The sequence below is a fragment of the Coregonus lavaretus genome (assembly GCF_964263955.1).
Source record: "Coregonus lavaretus genome assembly, chromosome: 29".
In the NCBI taxonomy this organism is placed as follows: Eukaryota; Metazoa; Chordata; class Actinopteri; order Salmoniformes; family Salmonidae; genus Coregonus; species Coregonus lavaretus.
This window is the reverse complement of record NC_140016.1, coordinates 40,787,008-40,803,146: the sequence shown is the minus strand read 5'-3', so window position 1 is coordinate 40,803,146 and position 16,139 is coordinate 40,787,008. Positions and strand designations below refer to the sequence as shown.

The following is a 16,139-nucleotide window of genomic DNA, read 5'->3' as shown; positions in this document are numbered from 1 at the left end:
AGTGTGCTTTTGCCGGCGCGCAGTGTGTAGTTGTGTGCAGGCAGTGTACCATTGGCCTCGTTTGCCATAACAGGCTAGAATTAAAATATAACACAAGATTTCACTCTTGACTTTGACGACTATTATTGCGCGCAAAGGGCCAGCAGTGTGCTATTGTACGCACGCGCTTAGTGGACTATTGTTTTGGGCGCCCAGTGTATTGTGTTGGGCGCGCGGTCCTAAAAAAAAGAAGCAAAGCATCCCTTCCAGTAACCGACAGAGGAGTCCTCCGCAATGGGCCAATCGGGGTGGTGGGGAGATGGTGTCCAATCAGCAGATGCCACTGCCGTCTTTATACATTTCACATGGGCATTTCGAGGCTATGCTCCGACTGCAAATCCACCCTTGACAAAGCCTACAGGAAGCAGCTCAACGCCAAGTCTGCGCGCAGGAGCGCCTCCCAGTTATAGGCCCGGCACCGTGTCTCAGAGAGATCCGTCGGCCACTGAGATGCTCGTCCGCATTGTGCCCTTCCAGCGCCTGTGGAGAAAAATCGCCGACCTGCGCTTCCAGAGCTCCGCCGTGATGGCCCTGCAGGAGGCTAGCGAGACTTACCTGGTCGGTCTGTTCGAGGACACCAAACTGTGTGCCATCCACGCAAAGAGGGTGACCATCGTGTCCTAGGACATCCAGCTGGCCCGCCTTATTGGTAGAGAGCGAGCTATAAGGAATAAGTCAACTCATCATTCAAGTAATATAGGGAGGGATCTTAGCACCACCTGCTGGATCAGAAGTACTCTTTACCGTAGGCTCAGAGAGCCATCATCTCTCAACCGGTGCAATTTTCATAAGTATGTGGTAAAAAAATAAATACAACAGCTCATCATATAGGCAGTGGTTTCAAAACTCTAAGCACATGTTCAAGTAGAGCACACCAAATCATACAGGTACTTGTTCACCACACTGAATCAGTGTTTAATCTAGAAATACATGCTTCGCATTGCAATACATGTTCTTGTAAAGTCATTGCTTTCCACAATGCAATGCTCACATCACTTTCCATGTGATATTGTTGTTCATTTGTTCAAATGTATTTGACTATGACCTAATCCGACTGCTCTGAATTCATAATCACTTCACGGTTTGGTGTTAACCTACCGATTTTCAACTGCTTTGCCTACTACAGATTAGGAACACTGTCATGAAAATGTATGGTTGGGAAGTCTAAAATGAGGGTAACTCCCCTTAAGGTAAATGTCTGTGTTCTGAGTGGCAAAAAAAAAAAAAATGTTTTATAACATTTAGATATGTGCATACTGGCTTTCCTTAGGCAAACACATTTAGAAGGGAAAGAAGTGGAACCAATTAATACTTTTCTTGCTCTTCAATCAAAACAAAACCTTCACAAAGTGGTGCGTTTTGTCCCAAAATGACCCCTGAGGATTAGTGTGTTCTCATTTGTCAGTAATTGACCCTGACATACTCCCTTTAAATTGTACTATTTTACTCAAATATATACTGTAATGTACTACTATTATGATGATGACTATTATGATTTTACTTCACGGTAAGTAGAGCAAAATGCTGATGTTGACAAGATCAGAGACTCGTTCGTTCCTTTTTCAAACTCCCCGACGGTAGATGGCGCTGATGAGAGCCACTGAACCATATGCGCTGCACCCCGAAGTTAGTGACAGAAGAAGAGATACTATTGCTGCGAAATACAAAAACGTCACTACCTCAAGAAGTCTGATAATAAATTGAGCTGAGACGAGACTAGGTATGTAACAATGAAATGTCGTCCAATTGAGTACTCACTCTCTTAAACTTTAAATCTTGAAGTAAATTATTTGTTTGTGCGTGTGAACATGATTTAGTGTGGTGAATGTATTCCAAATAATTTAACATAAATACAGGAAATGATGCGCAAAAATCAGCCGCTTTTGCAAGTCAAATCTATGCTGGACAAATGCACATTATTTTAATGACAGTTTTTTGATTACATGTTTTGTCTGCGCATTTGTTGGGTCGTATGTGACCGATGGTTAGCGAGCTCTCGTTTGGCCATGTGTTACTAGCTAACGTAGCCTAGACTAGCTAGCTAGCTAGACATTTGCACGCCAAAAGACAGGAAGTGATCAACCTTTTGCTAATATAGGATACTTGGATCGGTGATTTCATAGATTTCACATGCACAGATTGAATCCTATGAGATCAATGATTTTATTCTATATCAGGGTCATGATGTGAGTTCAGTGAGGAAATATTGTTCAGCTTTACTGGAGGTGGCCTCATTAAAGACTACCATGTGGGGCCAATAAAGCATTTTCAGCCATGGATATTCCATCACGTGTGTGTGTGTGTGTGTGTGTGTGAGAGGGAGAGAATGTTCACTGCAATCTGATAACGAATAAGGGCATGTCGTAATCCAGGTGGAATAAACTGTGTCCCCCACATTGACAGAATGTCTGTATTTTTGTGTTATTTATTTTACAGGAAGCTGAGGGGGGTCATTTCCTGCGAGACCTTGCGCAACATGTAAAGGAAATGTATGCGATCAACGAGGAGGGTGCCGTGGCGAGTGATGGTCCAGAGGAGGTAGGCGTCATCCGTAAGTGATCACCGGTCGGAGTTTTGCAAAGGCTTCTGCAATTCTTCTTGGCGTGACATATGCTCTGAATCTCAGCCACCCCTAAAAGGCGGAGTACACGTTCAAGACATTCCAGAAAGTGTTTGTGGAGCTGGACTGCTCAAAGCACACAGTCAAGATGACAGGCCTCAAGAACAAATGACTGTCTTAAGCAGAATGACAGGCCAGAGGACAATTGTCATAGACTGAATGTCAGGGTTACTTTGTAACACCTTCGTAGTTAAACGCTGAGGTGCCTTTTGGAACTCTTCTCTCCCTTCATTTTCTCTGGTAGCAGGTCAGGAACGGTGTCCTCTACCGCAGGCCCGCTTGTTGTTGGTGAAGCCGCCTTGCCCACAGAATATGTGCTGGGACCAATCTCTGCCTACCGGGGGATGGTCACCGAGAGGCGGGACTCGAGCACATTGCGGTCTGGGACCCCGTCCCCGATGGGCCCGTGGCGGTCATCTACGCTAAAGAAGTTAGAGGGTAAGGAAGACACGTTTATTCTGCAAGGTGTGTTTTAAAGGGTCACTGCCACTGTATTTTCCATTGCGTTTTTGTATACGAAAGATACAAAAGAGGTGTTTTTAATGAAGGATGTCATTGTGAAATGTAATGTCCATTTTGTTCCCGTACAGTTGCGGTTTGAAATTTCCTTTTTGGAATCCGTTGTATCATTTTGAGGTTTCATCAAGGTCACACACCTTTTACCACTGGTATTTTGACAATTCTACCATCAATCAATTAAGTGGATCTATAAAGCCCTTTTTACATCAACAGATGTCACAAAGTGCTATACAGAAACCCGGCCTAAAACCCCAAACGGCAAGCGATGCAGATGTAGAAACGCGGTGGCTAGGAAAAACTCCTTAGAAAGGCACAAACCTAGATAACAACCAGGCTCTGAGGGGTGGCCAGTGCCCTTCTGCCTGTGCCGGGTGGAGATTATAACAGTATACGTGGCCGTTAAGGGCACATTTTTCTCCAAGATGTTCAAACGTTCATAGATGACCAGCAGGGTCAAATAATAAGCACAGTGGTTGTAGAGGTTGCAACAGGTCAGTCAGTACATCAGGAGTAAATGTCACTTGTTGTTAGTGTTGTAGTTCCTATTTCTACGGTGTTGCCTACCTGCAGCAATCAGGATTTACCTGCAGTGTTGATAGGAATTCAGTAATTTGTCAACTCATAATAACAGATGTTTTGCAAACCGTTGATGTTTAAATAAATGGATTCCCGGTGTCCGGATACCTTTTCTCTTAAGGGATGTGATTGAGTGAATCCAAATTAAGTTGGTCTAAATACATAATAGGATGAATCATTCAGGTAAAATAACACAATGTCTATTTGAGTCGAATCAACGTAATATAATCATTTTTACATCTCTATCATCTTTACTCAATGTATTGGACCACATCAACTCAACTTACTCAAGCTTATCTACTCATAAAAACAAGCAAAAAGATCTACTCAACAATACGACGTGTGCTTTTGTTGACTGTAATAGCTTGAGTACATTCCACAAAGTCATTTTTTACAGTGTATCTAAAGACACGTTTGTTGTGGTGATGCACTTTTTCTTTGACGTTGAACTTGCATTGAACAGACAAATCCATTTCGTTACAACTCTTTTGTAGTATGACTTAGGAATATTTGTTGATGATCCTAATGTCTATGCGTGAATAGTGATTGGTTGTTGGTGAAATATTGCTGAGAACCCATCGTTTCCTGGCCTTTTTTCACTATTGAGCAATTTTGAAACATTTGTTTTGCTATTGGATTCATAATGGTGACCTGGGACAAGTAATTAGTGAAAACCAGAGTTCAGCAGTTGCCATTAAAGCGATCGAACCAAGTCATCCTAATAGGCTAGTATTAGCCTAAAGCAGGGTTTCCCAAACTCGGGCCACGTTTTGGGAGTTTTTGCCCTAGCACTACACAGCTGATTCAAATAATAAACTCATCATCATCAAGCTGGAGTATTAGAATCAGTTGTGGAGTGCTAGGGCAAAACGCAAAACGCGCACCCCTTGGGGACCCCAGGACCGCGTTTGGGAAACGCTGGCCTAAAGAGCAAATGCTGAAAGGGAATCACCATGAGGTGCAGTACCCACATTTAACCACAAGATGGCCTCCGTGCTCCACTGTAAAGTTTGGGCCTCTGCATGACAGTTTTTTGGATGACATGTTTTGTCTGCACATTTGTTGGGTCGTATGTGACCGATGGTTAGCGAGCTCTCGTTTGGTCATGTGTTACTAGCTAACGTAGCCTAGCCTAGACTAGCTAGCTAACTTGTAGCTAATTTTCCCCAAACCTCTGACACTCTCTAGCGGTAGGATGACTAAATCGCTGCGAGGTCAACGTTTAAATTCAACGGTACGTTTTGCTTCTAACGACACCCTTCTAGCTAGCTGACCACCCATTTTCAGTGCAATTTGAGAAAGTGAAGGCAGGTTTTGAGCGTTTTCAAATAAGTTATATGTACACATTTAGTGGAACACGCTGCGTATTCTAAAATTCGACTGCGCGACAGACCACACATCATGTAATATCCATCTGTTTACCTCTGAAAAATAGCTAACGGATTTTCTAATGTTACTAGCTTAGTTGCTAATTGTTGATAGAAGTGCTAAGACAGCAAAAAGGGAAAACATTTAAAGCGTTAGATAATACATATCACGAAAACAGCGGAATGTGGTCAAGCTTTATCGTATCAGACGGAGGCGTTTTGCACAATCTGCAAAAATGTATTTGGAACTTTGACCCATGAACTGTTTGACACCTATCACTGTTGGGTATGTTTCGTCTTACAACAGCTACATCGAGGTAGTATTTAGTCAAATTGTACAATGTATCCATCAATATTAAACTCATTGGGACACTAATTGTCATTACAGATAACATCACACAAAAAACTTGGGTACACTTTTAGTTATTGTGTAAACGTTCATCACCTTTCAATGCCTTGGCTGTGAAATGTAAATGTGTATACATATTCAGATATCTTTCCAAAATGTGTATAGTATGCCAAGTTATTTAGGTACATGTATTAACACCACAGCGTGGAGAAAGTCAAGAGGAAGCAGTGGACGTGTTCCGTGCCATGGAGGACTGCTGGGCAGGGATGGCTATCCCCCAGGCTGCCAAGGTTAGGCTTATTTTGTTATTAGGAGAGTACCGTGTGTATGTGATGTTTATCTGCTAGTAACAGTTTGGTTTTCTTATCTACCAAGGTGCGTGGTGTACCTCGGCAGACCCTGGCGGACAGGCTGAGTGGCCTGGTGACCCGTGGTTGTCGCAGTGGACCGCCCACGTTGCTTGCACCAGAGGATGAAAATTCTCTGGTGCAGTACTGTATCTACTGCGTCGGCCGTGGGATCCCCTTCACCAGACAGAGGCTGATGAAATACGCCGACAAAATATGCAGGTATTTGGTGTTCTCTGTATTTATGTATGTAGACTGGTGGACTGACTGTTCTCAATGTGTGTGATGTAAATGTGGATGTGTATGGTGATGCCAAAACAAACATTTTCATCCTGGATGGACACTTATATGTATTCTATTCTATTGTAGGTTTCGGCACCCAGGGGAAACAATCCCACCACTGGGGAAGCGGTGGTGGGAAATGTTCAGGAGGAGCCACGAGAACCTGCGCGTGAGGAGGCCGGACACCCAGGACAGGGGGAGTGCTGAGTGTGGCACGCGTCTGACGATGGACACCTTCTTCGCTTCTTATGAGAAGCACTTGAAGGAGAGTGGGTTGAGGGAGAAACCCAGACAAATCTATAACTGCGATGAGTCTGGGTTTCGTAGCGACCAGAGCAGGCACAAAGTGCTTGCTCCCCGGCCCGCAAAACACGTGTACCAGCAGGCTCCTGGGACCAAGGAGCACATCACAGTGCTGGCCTGCGTCAACGCAGCTGGGGAGGATGTCCCCCCCCCCCAATCCTCCCCCCTCCCCCTTTATCATCTACCCCAAGTGTTTCCCCGGTGGCCACTACACACTTGGATGCCCCCCCCCCAAGCCTTGGCTAGCGGTGGCTACATTGACGGGGACCATGTTCAGGATGTGGTTTCTGCACTTCATTAAGCATGCAGTGAAGGAGCGCCCTCTCCTTCTCCTCTTCGATGGGCACAATAGCCACATGGACCCGGAGGTGCTCGCGGCGGCACTAAGGGAAGGGGTTCTACTTCTTTGTCTTCCACCACACTGCACCCGTGTCCTGCAGCCGCTGGACGTGGCATACTTTGGCCCTTTAAAGGCTGAGTTCTCCAAGGTAGCTGGAGACCTTAGCCATTTTGACCACTCCTACATGGTAAACAAATCAGAATTTGCCAGAGTATTCCGCTACTCGTACCAGCGATGCAAGGACATGCGCTATGTGGTGGAAGGGTTTAATAAGTGTGGCCTCTTCCCTTTTTGACCCTTCAGCCATTGAAGGGTCCCGTTTAATGTTGTCTCTGTCCCTACTGTGTCCCACCACCGTCTCTCCTGGAACCAGCAGCACTGTGCCATCTGTCAGCGCCTCCTCCCCAGCGACCACAGGAGGACCCTCAGCCCCATCTCCAGTCCCAGTCCCAGGCCTAGCTCTAGAAGAGCACCCCCTAATAGAGGGTGGGCTGATAGCGAAGGACCTGGCGCACATCCTTACTGTCCTGAAGTATTGGATGGACCGATACAGAAGAGTCGCTGTGGTCGCCACGTGCCTCACCGGGGAGGAATACACGCGCCGGTGGCAGGAGAGGGGTGAGAAGGAGAGGGCCGAGACAGAGGAGAAAGAGCGTCGGGCAGCCCTCAGAACACAGAGGGCACAGGAGAGGCCTGCCGTGGATGAGACCATTGGCGCCATCGCCTCTGCGGGACCCCCTGCCGGAACCACTCCTGACAGCTGTATCACCACTGCCAGTGCCTCCCGGTGTGCAACACCTGTAGGAGCCGCCGGAGTCCCCAGCTGCAGAAGGCCACGTGCCTACTCTCCCGGCCACACCGTCGTCGGCCCCTCAACCCCACCGTTACAAACACCGGCTCCTCCAAGCCATCGTCGGCGGTTTTGTCCACCGCCACCGCGATGCACACCACCCACCCTGTCTGTCACCACCAACACGGCCTCCTCTGGACCAACTGCCTCCTCAGACTCCCCTGGTCACACCACCGTAGCGGCCTCATCTGGTGTCCCTGGCCCCCTGCAATTTGAATACCGCCACCTCCACAGGTAAACGCGTGTTAAATTACATAAAAATGACTGTTTGTTATCTGTTTTATACAACAGCAATGTAAACAACAGAATATCTCTTTACATATCTACAGTGCATAGCACCAGCCCTCAAGTCATCTCCACCTCCTCCAAAACCTCTGCGGCTTCCTCCAGAGGTGTTGGTGTAAAAAAGTGGAAAAGGGTTTTCATGAAACATGCTCTGTCTAACAGTACTTTTTCTCAAACTGCAGCACAGAAAAGGAAGAGAAAAGCTCCACCGGTCACGTCGGTCACGCCACCCATGGCACCGCTCTCAGGTACTTCATCTGTTTTTCTCTCTCTCTCTCTCTCTCAGTTGTATCAATTACTATTGTTGCTGAAGAACTTCTATATTTTGTAAAACCATATTAATCCATCTATTATTTGGTATAAAAGAAGACCACCTGCTGTGCTCGCTGCGGGGAGCGTGATCCGCCTGCAAGCTCCTCTCAGGAGTGTAGATCCGAGGTGCCATGGTTGTGCTGTGACTTCTGCCAGCACTGGTTCCACTGCAGGTGTGTGCAGTGGGATCAAGAGGTAGCGGTGGAGCTGGAATATTATTGTGATTTTTGTGACAATATAAGGATGGAGGTCGAGATTTAATTGTTTGTGTTCATAAGAAATTATTTATTTGTACAAAAAAATAAGTCTAAAATGCTATATATATATATATATATATATATATGGAACCACTCTTGTGTAGTTCTTCCTTTACTTTCCAAGTGCATCTCTGCAACAAACTCCAAGTGTTTTCATTGTTTATGTCAATGCACATCACTGAAAATAAAGGTTTATTTGATGTAAATTATTAATACTCATATTTTAGATTTAAACTGTTATCTACTTTCTCAAAACATAAGATGAATCTATAAGACAAATGATGAGACATTGTAGCTGATCGACCATTTTTTAATCGTCCTCAAGAGGGCGCACCGGGCCACGCAATGAAAACTGGACAGGAAATTCATTATTTTTTACCGGAAGCCTAGCCAACTAGTCAAACACTTCCGGTACGCGGGCCGTGTGTCTCTTGAACAAAATTGAACGGATATATCTTGTAATGGAACTGAATAGTAAGGTGGCCAACAACTGGGGCCCGAATGGCGATAATACGTGAGGTTTTTTTTCTCAAAACCGCTCATCAAAAAGCTGAAAATAGTATTTTCACTGAAATTTCAAACTTGCTAATTGCTAACATTTTGACATCACCAAAAATCACCTAACATTGATGGCTTGATCACAAGATAACATTGTTGAAGGTAATGCATTATTTAAACGCTGTTGAATATGCCGAGAATACGGCGTCCCACGCTACGTTTCCGCGTCCCCTTATTTGTGTCATACTACCTTTAGCTAGTAGGTAGCTAGCTAGGTTACTTTCTAAGCTAAGCTAACGTTAGCTAATTTAGGTTTGTCTGTATTAGCGCGAACTAGCTAGTAGCGTATCAACCGTGTTGAGACAGATAGCCTGCTCTGTTTAGAAGCCTCTCAGGTGAGTCGGCAGGCAAAAAAAGAAAATGCCAAATGATGTCTTCACTATGACAAACCTCTTTGTTATGAGCCTTGCTTGATGATATTTCAGTATTTGTCTTTCAGATCAATGAACAATTCCACAGGCTCACCGCAAAGCATCTTGAGGCAAGGTTTATGCAGGACACCCCTAAGCTGCTGTCCTTATTCCATTCCAAGGGAGGAGTACTTTCAGACAGATTGCGGGTCATGCTGGATGGTAAAGTATCCTCAGGAAAAATGCACTGTTTTTTATTTAGCTGGCTGATGTTCGGTGCTGCAATTTAAGCCACGGGCCCCACTGTGCTATTGTACACCTTTTGCTAATATAGGATACTTGGGTCTGTGATTTCATAGATTTCACATGCACAGATTGAATCCAATGAGATCAGTGATTTTATTCTATATCAGGGTCATGATGTGAGTTCAGTGAGGAATTATTGTTCAGCTTTACTGGAGGTGGCCTCATTAAAGACTACCGTGTGGGGGCAATAAAGCATTTTCATCCATGGATATTCGATCACGTGTGTGAGAGAGGGAGAGAATGTTCACTGCAATCTGATAACAAATAAGGGCATGTCGTAATCCAGGTGGAATAAAATGTGTTCCCCACATTGACAGAATGTCTGTATTTGTGTGTTATTTATTCTACAGGAAGCTGAGGGGGGTCATTTCCTGCAAGACCTTGCGCAACATGTAAAGCAAATCTATGCGATCAACGAGGAGGGTGCCGTGGCGAGTGATGGTCCAGAGGAGGTAGGCGTCATCCTTAAGTGATCACCGGTTTGAGTTTTGCAAAGGCTTCTGCCATTCTTCTTGGCATGACATACAGTGAGGGGAAAACAGTATTTGATCCCCTGCTGATTCTGTACGTTTGCCCACTGACAAAGAAATGATCAGTCTATAATTTGAATGGTAGGTTTATTTGAACAGTGAAAGACAGAATAACAGCAAAAACTTCCCAAAAAAAAAACGCATGTCCAAAATGTTATAAATTGATTAGCATTTTAATGAGGGAAATAAGTATTTGACCCCCTCTCAATCAGAAAGATGTCTGGCTCCCAGGTGTCTTTTATACAGGTAACGAGCTGAGATTAGGAGCACACTCATAAAGGGAATGCTCCTAATCTCAGCGTGTTACCTGTATAAAAGACACCGGTCCACAGAAGCAATCAATCAATCAGATTCCATACTCTCCGCCGTGGCCAAGACCAAAGACCTCTCCAAGGATGTCAGGGACAAGATACTTATTTCCCTCATTAAAATGCAAATGAATTTATAACATTTTTGACATGCGTTTTTCTGGATTGTTTTGTTGTTATTCTGTCTCTCACTGTTCAAATAAACCTACCATTACAATTATAGACTGATCATGTCTTTGTCAGTGGGCAAACGTACAAAGTCAGCAGGGGATCAAATACTTTTTCCCCTCACTGTATGCTCTGAATCTCAGCCACCCCCAAAAGCCGGAGTACACGTTCAAGGCATTCAAGAAAGTGTTTGTGGAGCTGGACTGCTCAAAGCTCAATGTCAAGATGACAGGCCTCAAGAACAAATGACTGTCTTAAGCAGAATGACAGGCCAGAGGACAATTGTCATAGACTGAATGTCACGGTTACTTTGTAACACCTTCGTAGTTTAACGCTGAGGTGCCTTTTGGAACTCTTCTCTCCCTTCATTTTCTCTGGTAGAAGGTCAGGAACGGTGTCCTCTACCACAGGCCCGCTTGTTGTTGGTGAAGCCGCCTGGGGCACAGAATCTGTGCTGGGACCAACCTCTGCCTACCGGGGGATGGTCACCGAGAGGCGGGGCTCGAGCACATTGCGGTCAGGGACCCCGTCCCCGATGGGCCCGTGGCGGTCATCTAGGCTAAAGAGGTTAGAGGGTAAGGAAGACACGTTTATTCTGCAAGGTGTGTTTTAAAGGGTCACTGCCACTGTATTTTCCATTGTGTTTTTGTATACAAGAGATACCAAATAGGTGTTTTTAATGAAGGATGTCATTGTAAAATGTAATGTCCATTTTTTTCCCATACAGTTGCGGTTTGAAATGTCCATTTTTGAATCCGTTGTACGTACCATTTTGAGGTTTCATCAAGGTACACACCTTTTACCACTGGTATTTTGACAATTCTACCATCAATCAATCAATCAATGAAGTGGATCTATAAAGCCCTTTTTACATCAACAGATGTCACAAAGTGCTATGCAGAAACCCAGCCTAAAACCCCAAACGGCAAGCGATGCAGATGTAGAAACGCGGTGGCTAGGAAAAACTGCCTAGAAAGGCACAAACCTAGAGAACAACCAGGCTCTGAGGGGTGCCCAGTGCCCTTCTGCCTGTGCCGGGTGGAGATTACAACAGTACGTGGCCATTAAGGGCACATTTCTCTCCAAGATGTTCAAACGTTCATAGAAGACCAGCAGGGTCAAATAATAAGCACAGTGGTTGTAGAGGTTGCAACAGGTCAGTCGGTACATCAGGAGTAAATGTCACTTGGCTTTTCATAGGCGGCCATTTAGAGGTTGAAATGGCAGCAGGTGCGGTACAGATTTCTATTGGGAACTGTTGAAAAAAGGTGCACCTACAACATTAATGGGTTAAAGGAAAAATGACCAAAGTAATATACAGTGGGGGAAAAAAGTATTTAGTCAGCCACCAATTGTGCAAGTTCTCCCACTTCAATATACACGTCAACTATGACAGAAAAATGAGATTTTTTTTCTCCAGAAAATCACATTGTATGATTTTTAATAAATGTATTTGCAAATTATGGTGGAAAATAAGTATTTGGTCAATAACAAAAGTTTCTCAATACTTTGTTATATACCCTTTGTTGGCAATGACACAGGTCAAACATTTTCTGTAAGTCTTCACAAGGTTTTCACACACTGTTGCTGGTATTTTGGCCCATTCCTCCATGCAGATCTCCTCCAGAGCAGTGATATTTTGGGGCTGTCGCTGGGCAACACGGACTTTCAACTCCCTCCAAAGATTTTCTATGGGGTTGAGATCTGGAGACTGGCTAGGCCACTCCAGGACCTTGAAATGATTCTTACGAAGCCACTCCTTCGTTGCCCGGGCGGTGTGTTTGGGATCATTGTCATGCTGAATGACCCAGCCACGTTTCATCTTCAATGCCCTTGCTGATGGAAGGAGGTTTTCACTCAAAATCTCACGATACATGGCCCCATTCATTATTTCCTTTACACGGATCAGTCGTCCTGGTCCCTTTGCAGAAAAACAGCCCCAAAGCATGATGTTTCCACCCCCGTGCTTCACAGTAGGTATGGTGTTCTTTGGATGCAACTCAGCATTCTTTGTCCTCCAAACACGACAAGTTGAGTTTTTACCAAAAAGTTATATTTTGGTTTCATCTGACCATATGACATTCTCCCAATCCTCTTCTGGATCATCCAAATGCACTCTAGCAAACTTCAGACGGGACATGTACTGGCTTAAGCAGGGGGACACGTCTGGCACTGCAGGATTTGAGTCCCCGGCGGCGTAGTGTGTTACTGATGGTAGGCTTTGTTACTTTGGTCCCAGCTCTGCAGGTCATTCACTAGGTCCCCCCGTGTGGTTCTGGGATTTTTGCTCACCGTTCTTGTGATCAGTTTGACCCCACGGGGTGAGATCTTGCGTGGAGCCCCAGATCGAGGGAGATTATCAGTGGTCTTGTATGTCTTCCATTTCATAATAATTGCTCCCACAGTTGATTTCTTCAAACCAAGCTGCTTACCTATTGCAGATTCAGTCTTCCCAGCCTGGTGCAGGTCTACAATTTTGTTTCTGGTTCCTTTGACAGCTCTTTGGTCTTGGCCATAGTGGAGTTTGGAGTGTGACTGTTTGAGGTTGTGGACAGGTGTCTTTTATACTGATAACAAGTTCAAACAGGTGCCATTAATACAGGTAACGAGTGGAGGACAGGGGAGCCTCTTAAAGAAGAAGTTACAGGTCTGTGAGAGCCAGAAATCTTGCTTGTTTGTAGGTGACCAAATACTTATTTTCCACCATAATTTGCAAATAAATTCATAAAAAATCCTACAATGTGATTTTCTGGAAACAAATTTCTCAATTTGTCTGTCATAGTTGAAGTGTATGATGAAAATTACAGATTTTTTTTTATCCACAGAGGGTTCTCCCCAACAAACTGGCAAAGTACACAGACTTACTAGAGAACCACAGAAAGCGTAAGTCCTCCTCTTCCAGTGATACTCTTGTGAAAAATGCAAAAATCACAGCCTTCGCTGCCCCAGGACGGGTAACACAAGCAACGCTTGACAAGCTGGTGCTAAATTTTGTATGTGAGGCCAACCAACCATTTTCTGTGGTTGAGACGCCATCCTTCAAGACTTTGATAGAAACCTTGCAACCTCAAACAGTAATGACAAGGAAAACGTTATGCACAAGATTACAAGAAGCTGCAAAACACAAGAAGAGCATAATCATCAAAAAGCTGAGTGCTGTGAACTATGTTGCTACCACAACAGACTGCTGGTCTGCCAGACAACGTAGCTACTTAGGTGTCACCTGTCACTGGATAGACAACACCTCACTGGAGAGGCACTCCGCTGCATTGGCTTGTAGACCTGTCAAAGGCTCGCACACGTTTGATGTCCGTGCTGCTGCATTAGAGGAAATACATTCTGAGTACCACATCAGGGAAAAAGTGACCATGGCGACAACAGACAGTGGCTCAAACTTCCTGAAGGCCTTTCGATTATATGGTGAGGAGAAAAAGGAGGAAGCCATCAATGTACAAGAGGAGAGTGACTCCACCCTTGATGATGCAACAGAAGATCAGAGTGAGTCAGAGGTGGAGTGTCAAGATGTGTCTGCTATTCTGGATGACAACACAGGCCTTGAGTACTAACTTCCAAGGCACCAAAAGTGTGCATGCCATCTCCTCAATCTTATATCCACAGTTGATGCCACTGCTGCAGGAGGAGCTGCAAACGAAACCTACAAGAGGCTGTCTCGGTCTGCTTTTGCAAAGTGTCATGCTCTTTGGAATAAAACCAGCAGGTCAACCATGGCTCATGAAACAGTGGAACGTGAATGCAAGCTGCTGTTTCTCCGACCCAATCAGACACGCTGGAGCTCCCTGTTCCTCGCTGTAGAAAGGATTGTGCGCATTCACCGAGAGCAAGGAGAACAAGCAATTCGCAATGTCTGCACAGCATTAAAGATAAAGATGTAAGTTGACTAAATGTATATTTTGTTTTAAAAGAATAATAAAAATAAATAAGCCTTGCTGATTAATGGGTGATTCCACTTGTCTCAAGTAACTAAGTTTTCTTTGCATGGTGGTGTGACAATTGTGGATGACTTGAATGAAATAATTTAACTAATTTATTTTATTTTTATTTATTTGTGCATTTAACATGTACAATGCATAATAAACACATTGTACCAGAAATAGCTATAAGTAATTTTTTTATCGTTACATCTTTTATAGGTTCAATCCAGCTGAAATTGGGTTTTTGGTCGAGTATGCTGCTGTGATGAAGCCTGTTGCCATGGTCCTTAATATCCTCCAAGGGGAATCATCTGTGCATATGGGCCTCCTGCTGCCAACACCTTACCAGTTGCGGGACAAGCTGAAGAGGTTGGAGTCAACTTGCAAAATGTGTACACCTCTTGTTCACGCCCTGCAGCAAGGGATCCAGAATCGTTTTGGAGATGTCATGAAAGAGCCTGAGCTGATTGCAGCAGCAATACTCCTACCAAGATTCAGAACATCCTGGACCACAGAGGAGAACATCTTAAATGCTGGTAAATATAATTGTTTATCAATTCAAATGTGAACCAGTAGACATTGACCTATATAACTCTGTATAATATTACTGTAATTTAGGATTATAGTGTGTCAGTGACAAACCACAGGGTGGCAATATAGTTAGAAGCTCAGGTAGCTTTTAATGTCAAACATCAGCAGCTTGACAGCCTATACAGTAGAAGGGTAAGAATAATGTGCAGACTTAATTCGTTTGAAAAACGATTTATCTTGCCCTAAAACCCACAGGCCTTGACTACATCAGAAATCACCTCAACACCGACTTGGATGATGTCACCAGCGCAAACAGCGGCCTCTCTGATGAAGACGACTTCTTTGCATCCATGGAGTTGGGAAAATCACAAGTAGGAGAGCTGGAGAGGTACCTTTCATGTCTGTCCCCTGCAGGTATGGATCTACTCCACACCTTTCCTCGCATCAAGAAGCTTTCACTCAAAGTCAACACAGGTCTTCCTGCATCTGCAGCCTGTGAGAGACTTTTCAGTCATGCAGGACTCCTGTTCACTGCTAAACGATCACAGCTTCACAGCAAGAACCTTGAGAGCCAGCTACTGTTGAAGCTTAATAGTGACATCACTGAGCGATTCTTTGGTGAAATAGTTTGTTTCTGCATGTTTTGACACACACACACAAACTCCCAGTGGGGCCTTCAATATAAAAGGGTTTTCATGTTACTGTGCCAAAGAGTTCCTGGAGTGTTGACTGAAGTCAACCAGTCAAAGGGCCAGTGTCAGCCTAAAGGTTAGAATATTGCCAAATCTGTTGTCTGTCTGTGGGAGTCTAGATGGGGGAAGCTGCTCCTCTCTCAGCTGCTTTTGAGCAAAGCGTGTAATCCCCTTAACTGTGTAATGGTTGTGCTAGAGAGCACAGAGCTATTAATGTATAACTCCATTGTAAAGACACATCATACATGCTTTATGCTGCTTATCTTGGGGGGGTGGGGACAAGTGCTTTTTTTTTGCTGACTTTTCTTGTTAGATATT

At 44.5% G+C, this 16,139-nt stretch overlaps 1 protein-coding gene and 1 long non-coding RNA gene across 5 annotated transcripts; both read left to right on the top strand.

The window, feature by feature from the left end:
* The first annotated feature begins 1,712 nt into the window (after positions 1 to 1,712).
* On the top strand, positions 1,713 to 5,884 carry LOC311104932. 4 transcript variants are annotated; one of them, XR_014610202.1, is made up of 5 exons: positions 1,713 to 1,759; positions 2,476 to 2,577; positions 2,907 to 3,097; positions 5,674 to 5,760; positions 5,846 to 5,884. It is a non-coding gene; the product is annotated as an uncharacterized lncRNA (long non-coding RNA). The 4 variants fall into 4 exon arrangements; XR_014610203.1 differs by having other exon boundaries at positions 2,904 to 3,097; XR_014610204.1 differs by having other exon boundaries at positions 2,476 to 2,590.
* Positions 5,885 to 6,689: 805 nt separating this feature from the next.
* Positions 6,690 to 15,060, top strand: LOC311104643 (uncharacterized protein; the record flags this gene model as incomplete). The annotated part of the gene is made up of 6 exons (XM_084146491.1): positions 6,690 to 7,826; positions 8,060 to 8,125; positions 9,444 to 9,576; positions 10,011 to 10,112; positions 13,492 to 13,549; positions 15,017 to 15,060. Exons 1-6 carry the CDS (start codon positions 6,994 to 6,996, stop codon positions 15,058 to 15,060), a joined length of 1,236 nt encoding a protein of 411 aa, XP_084002617.1. The 5' UTR covers positions 6,690 to 6,993.
* Positions 15,061 to 16,139: the final 1,079 nt, after the last annotated feature.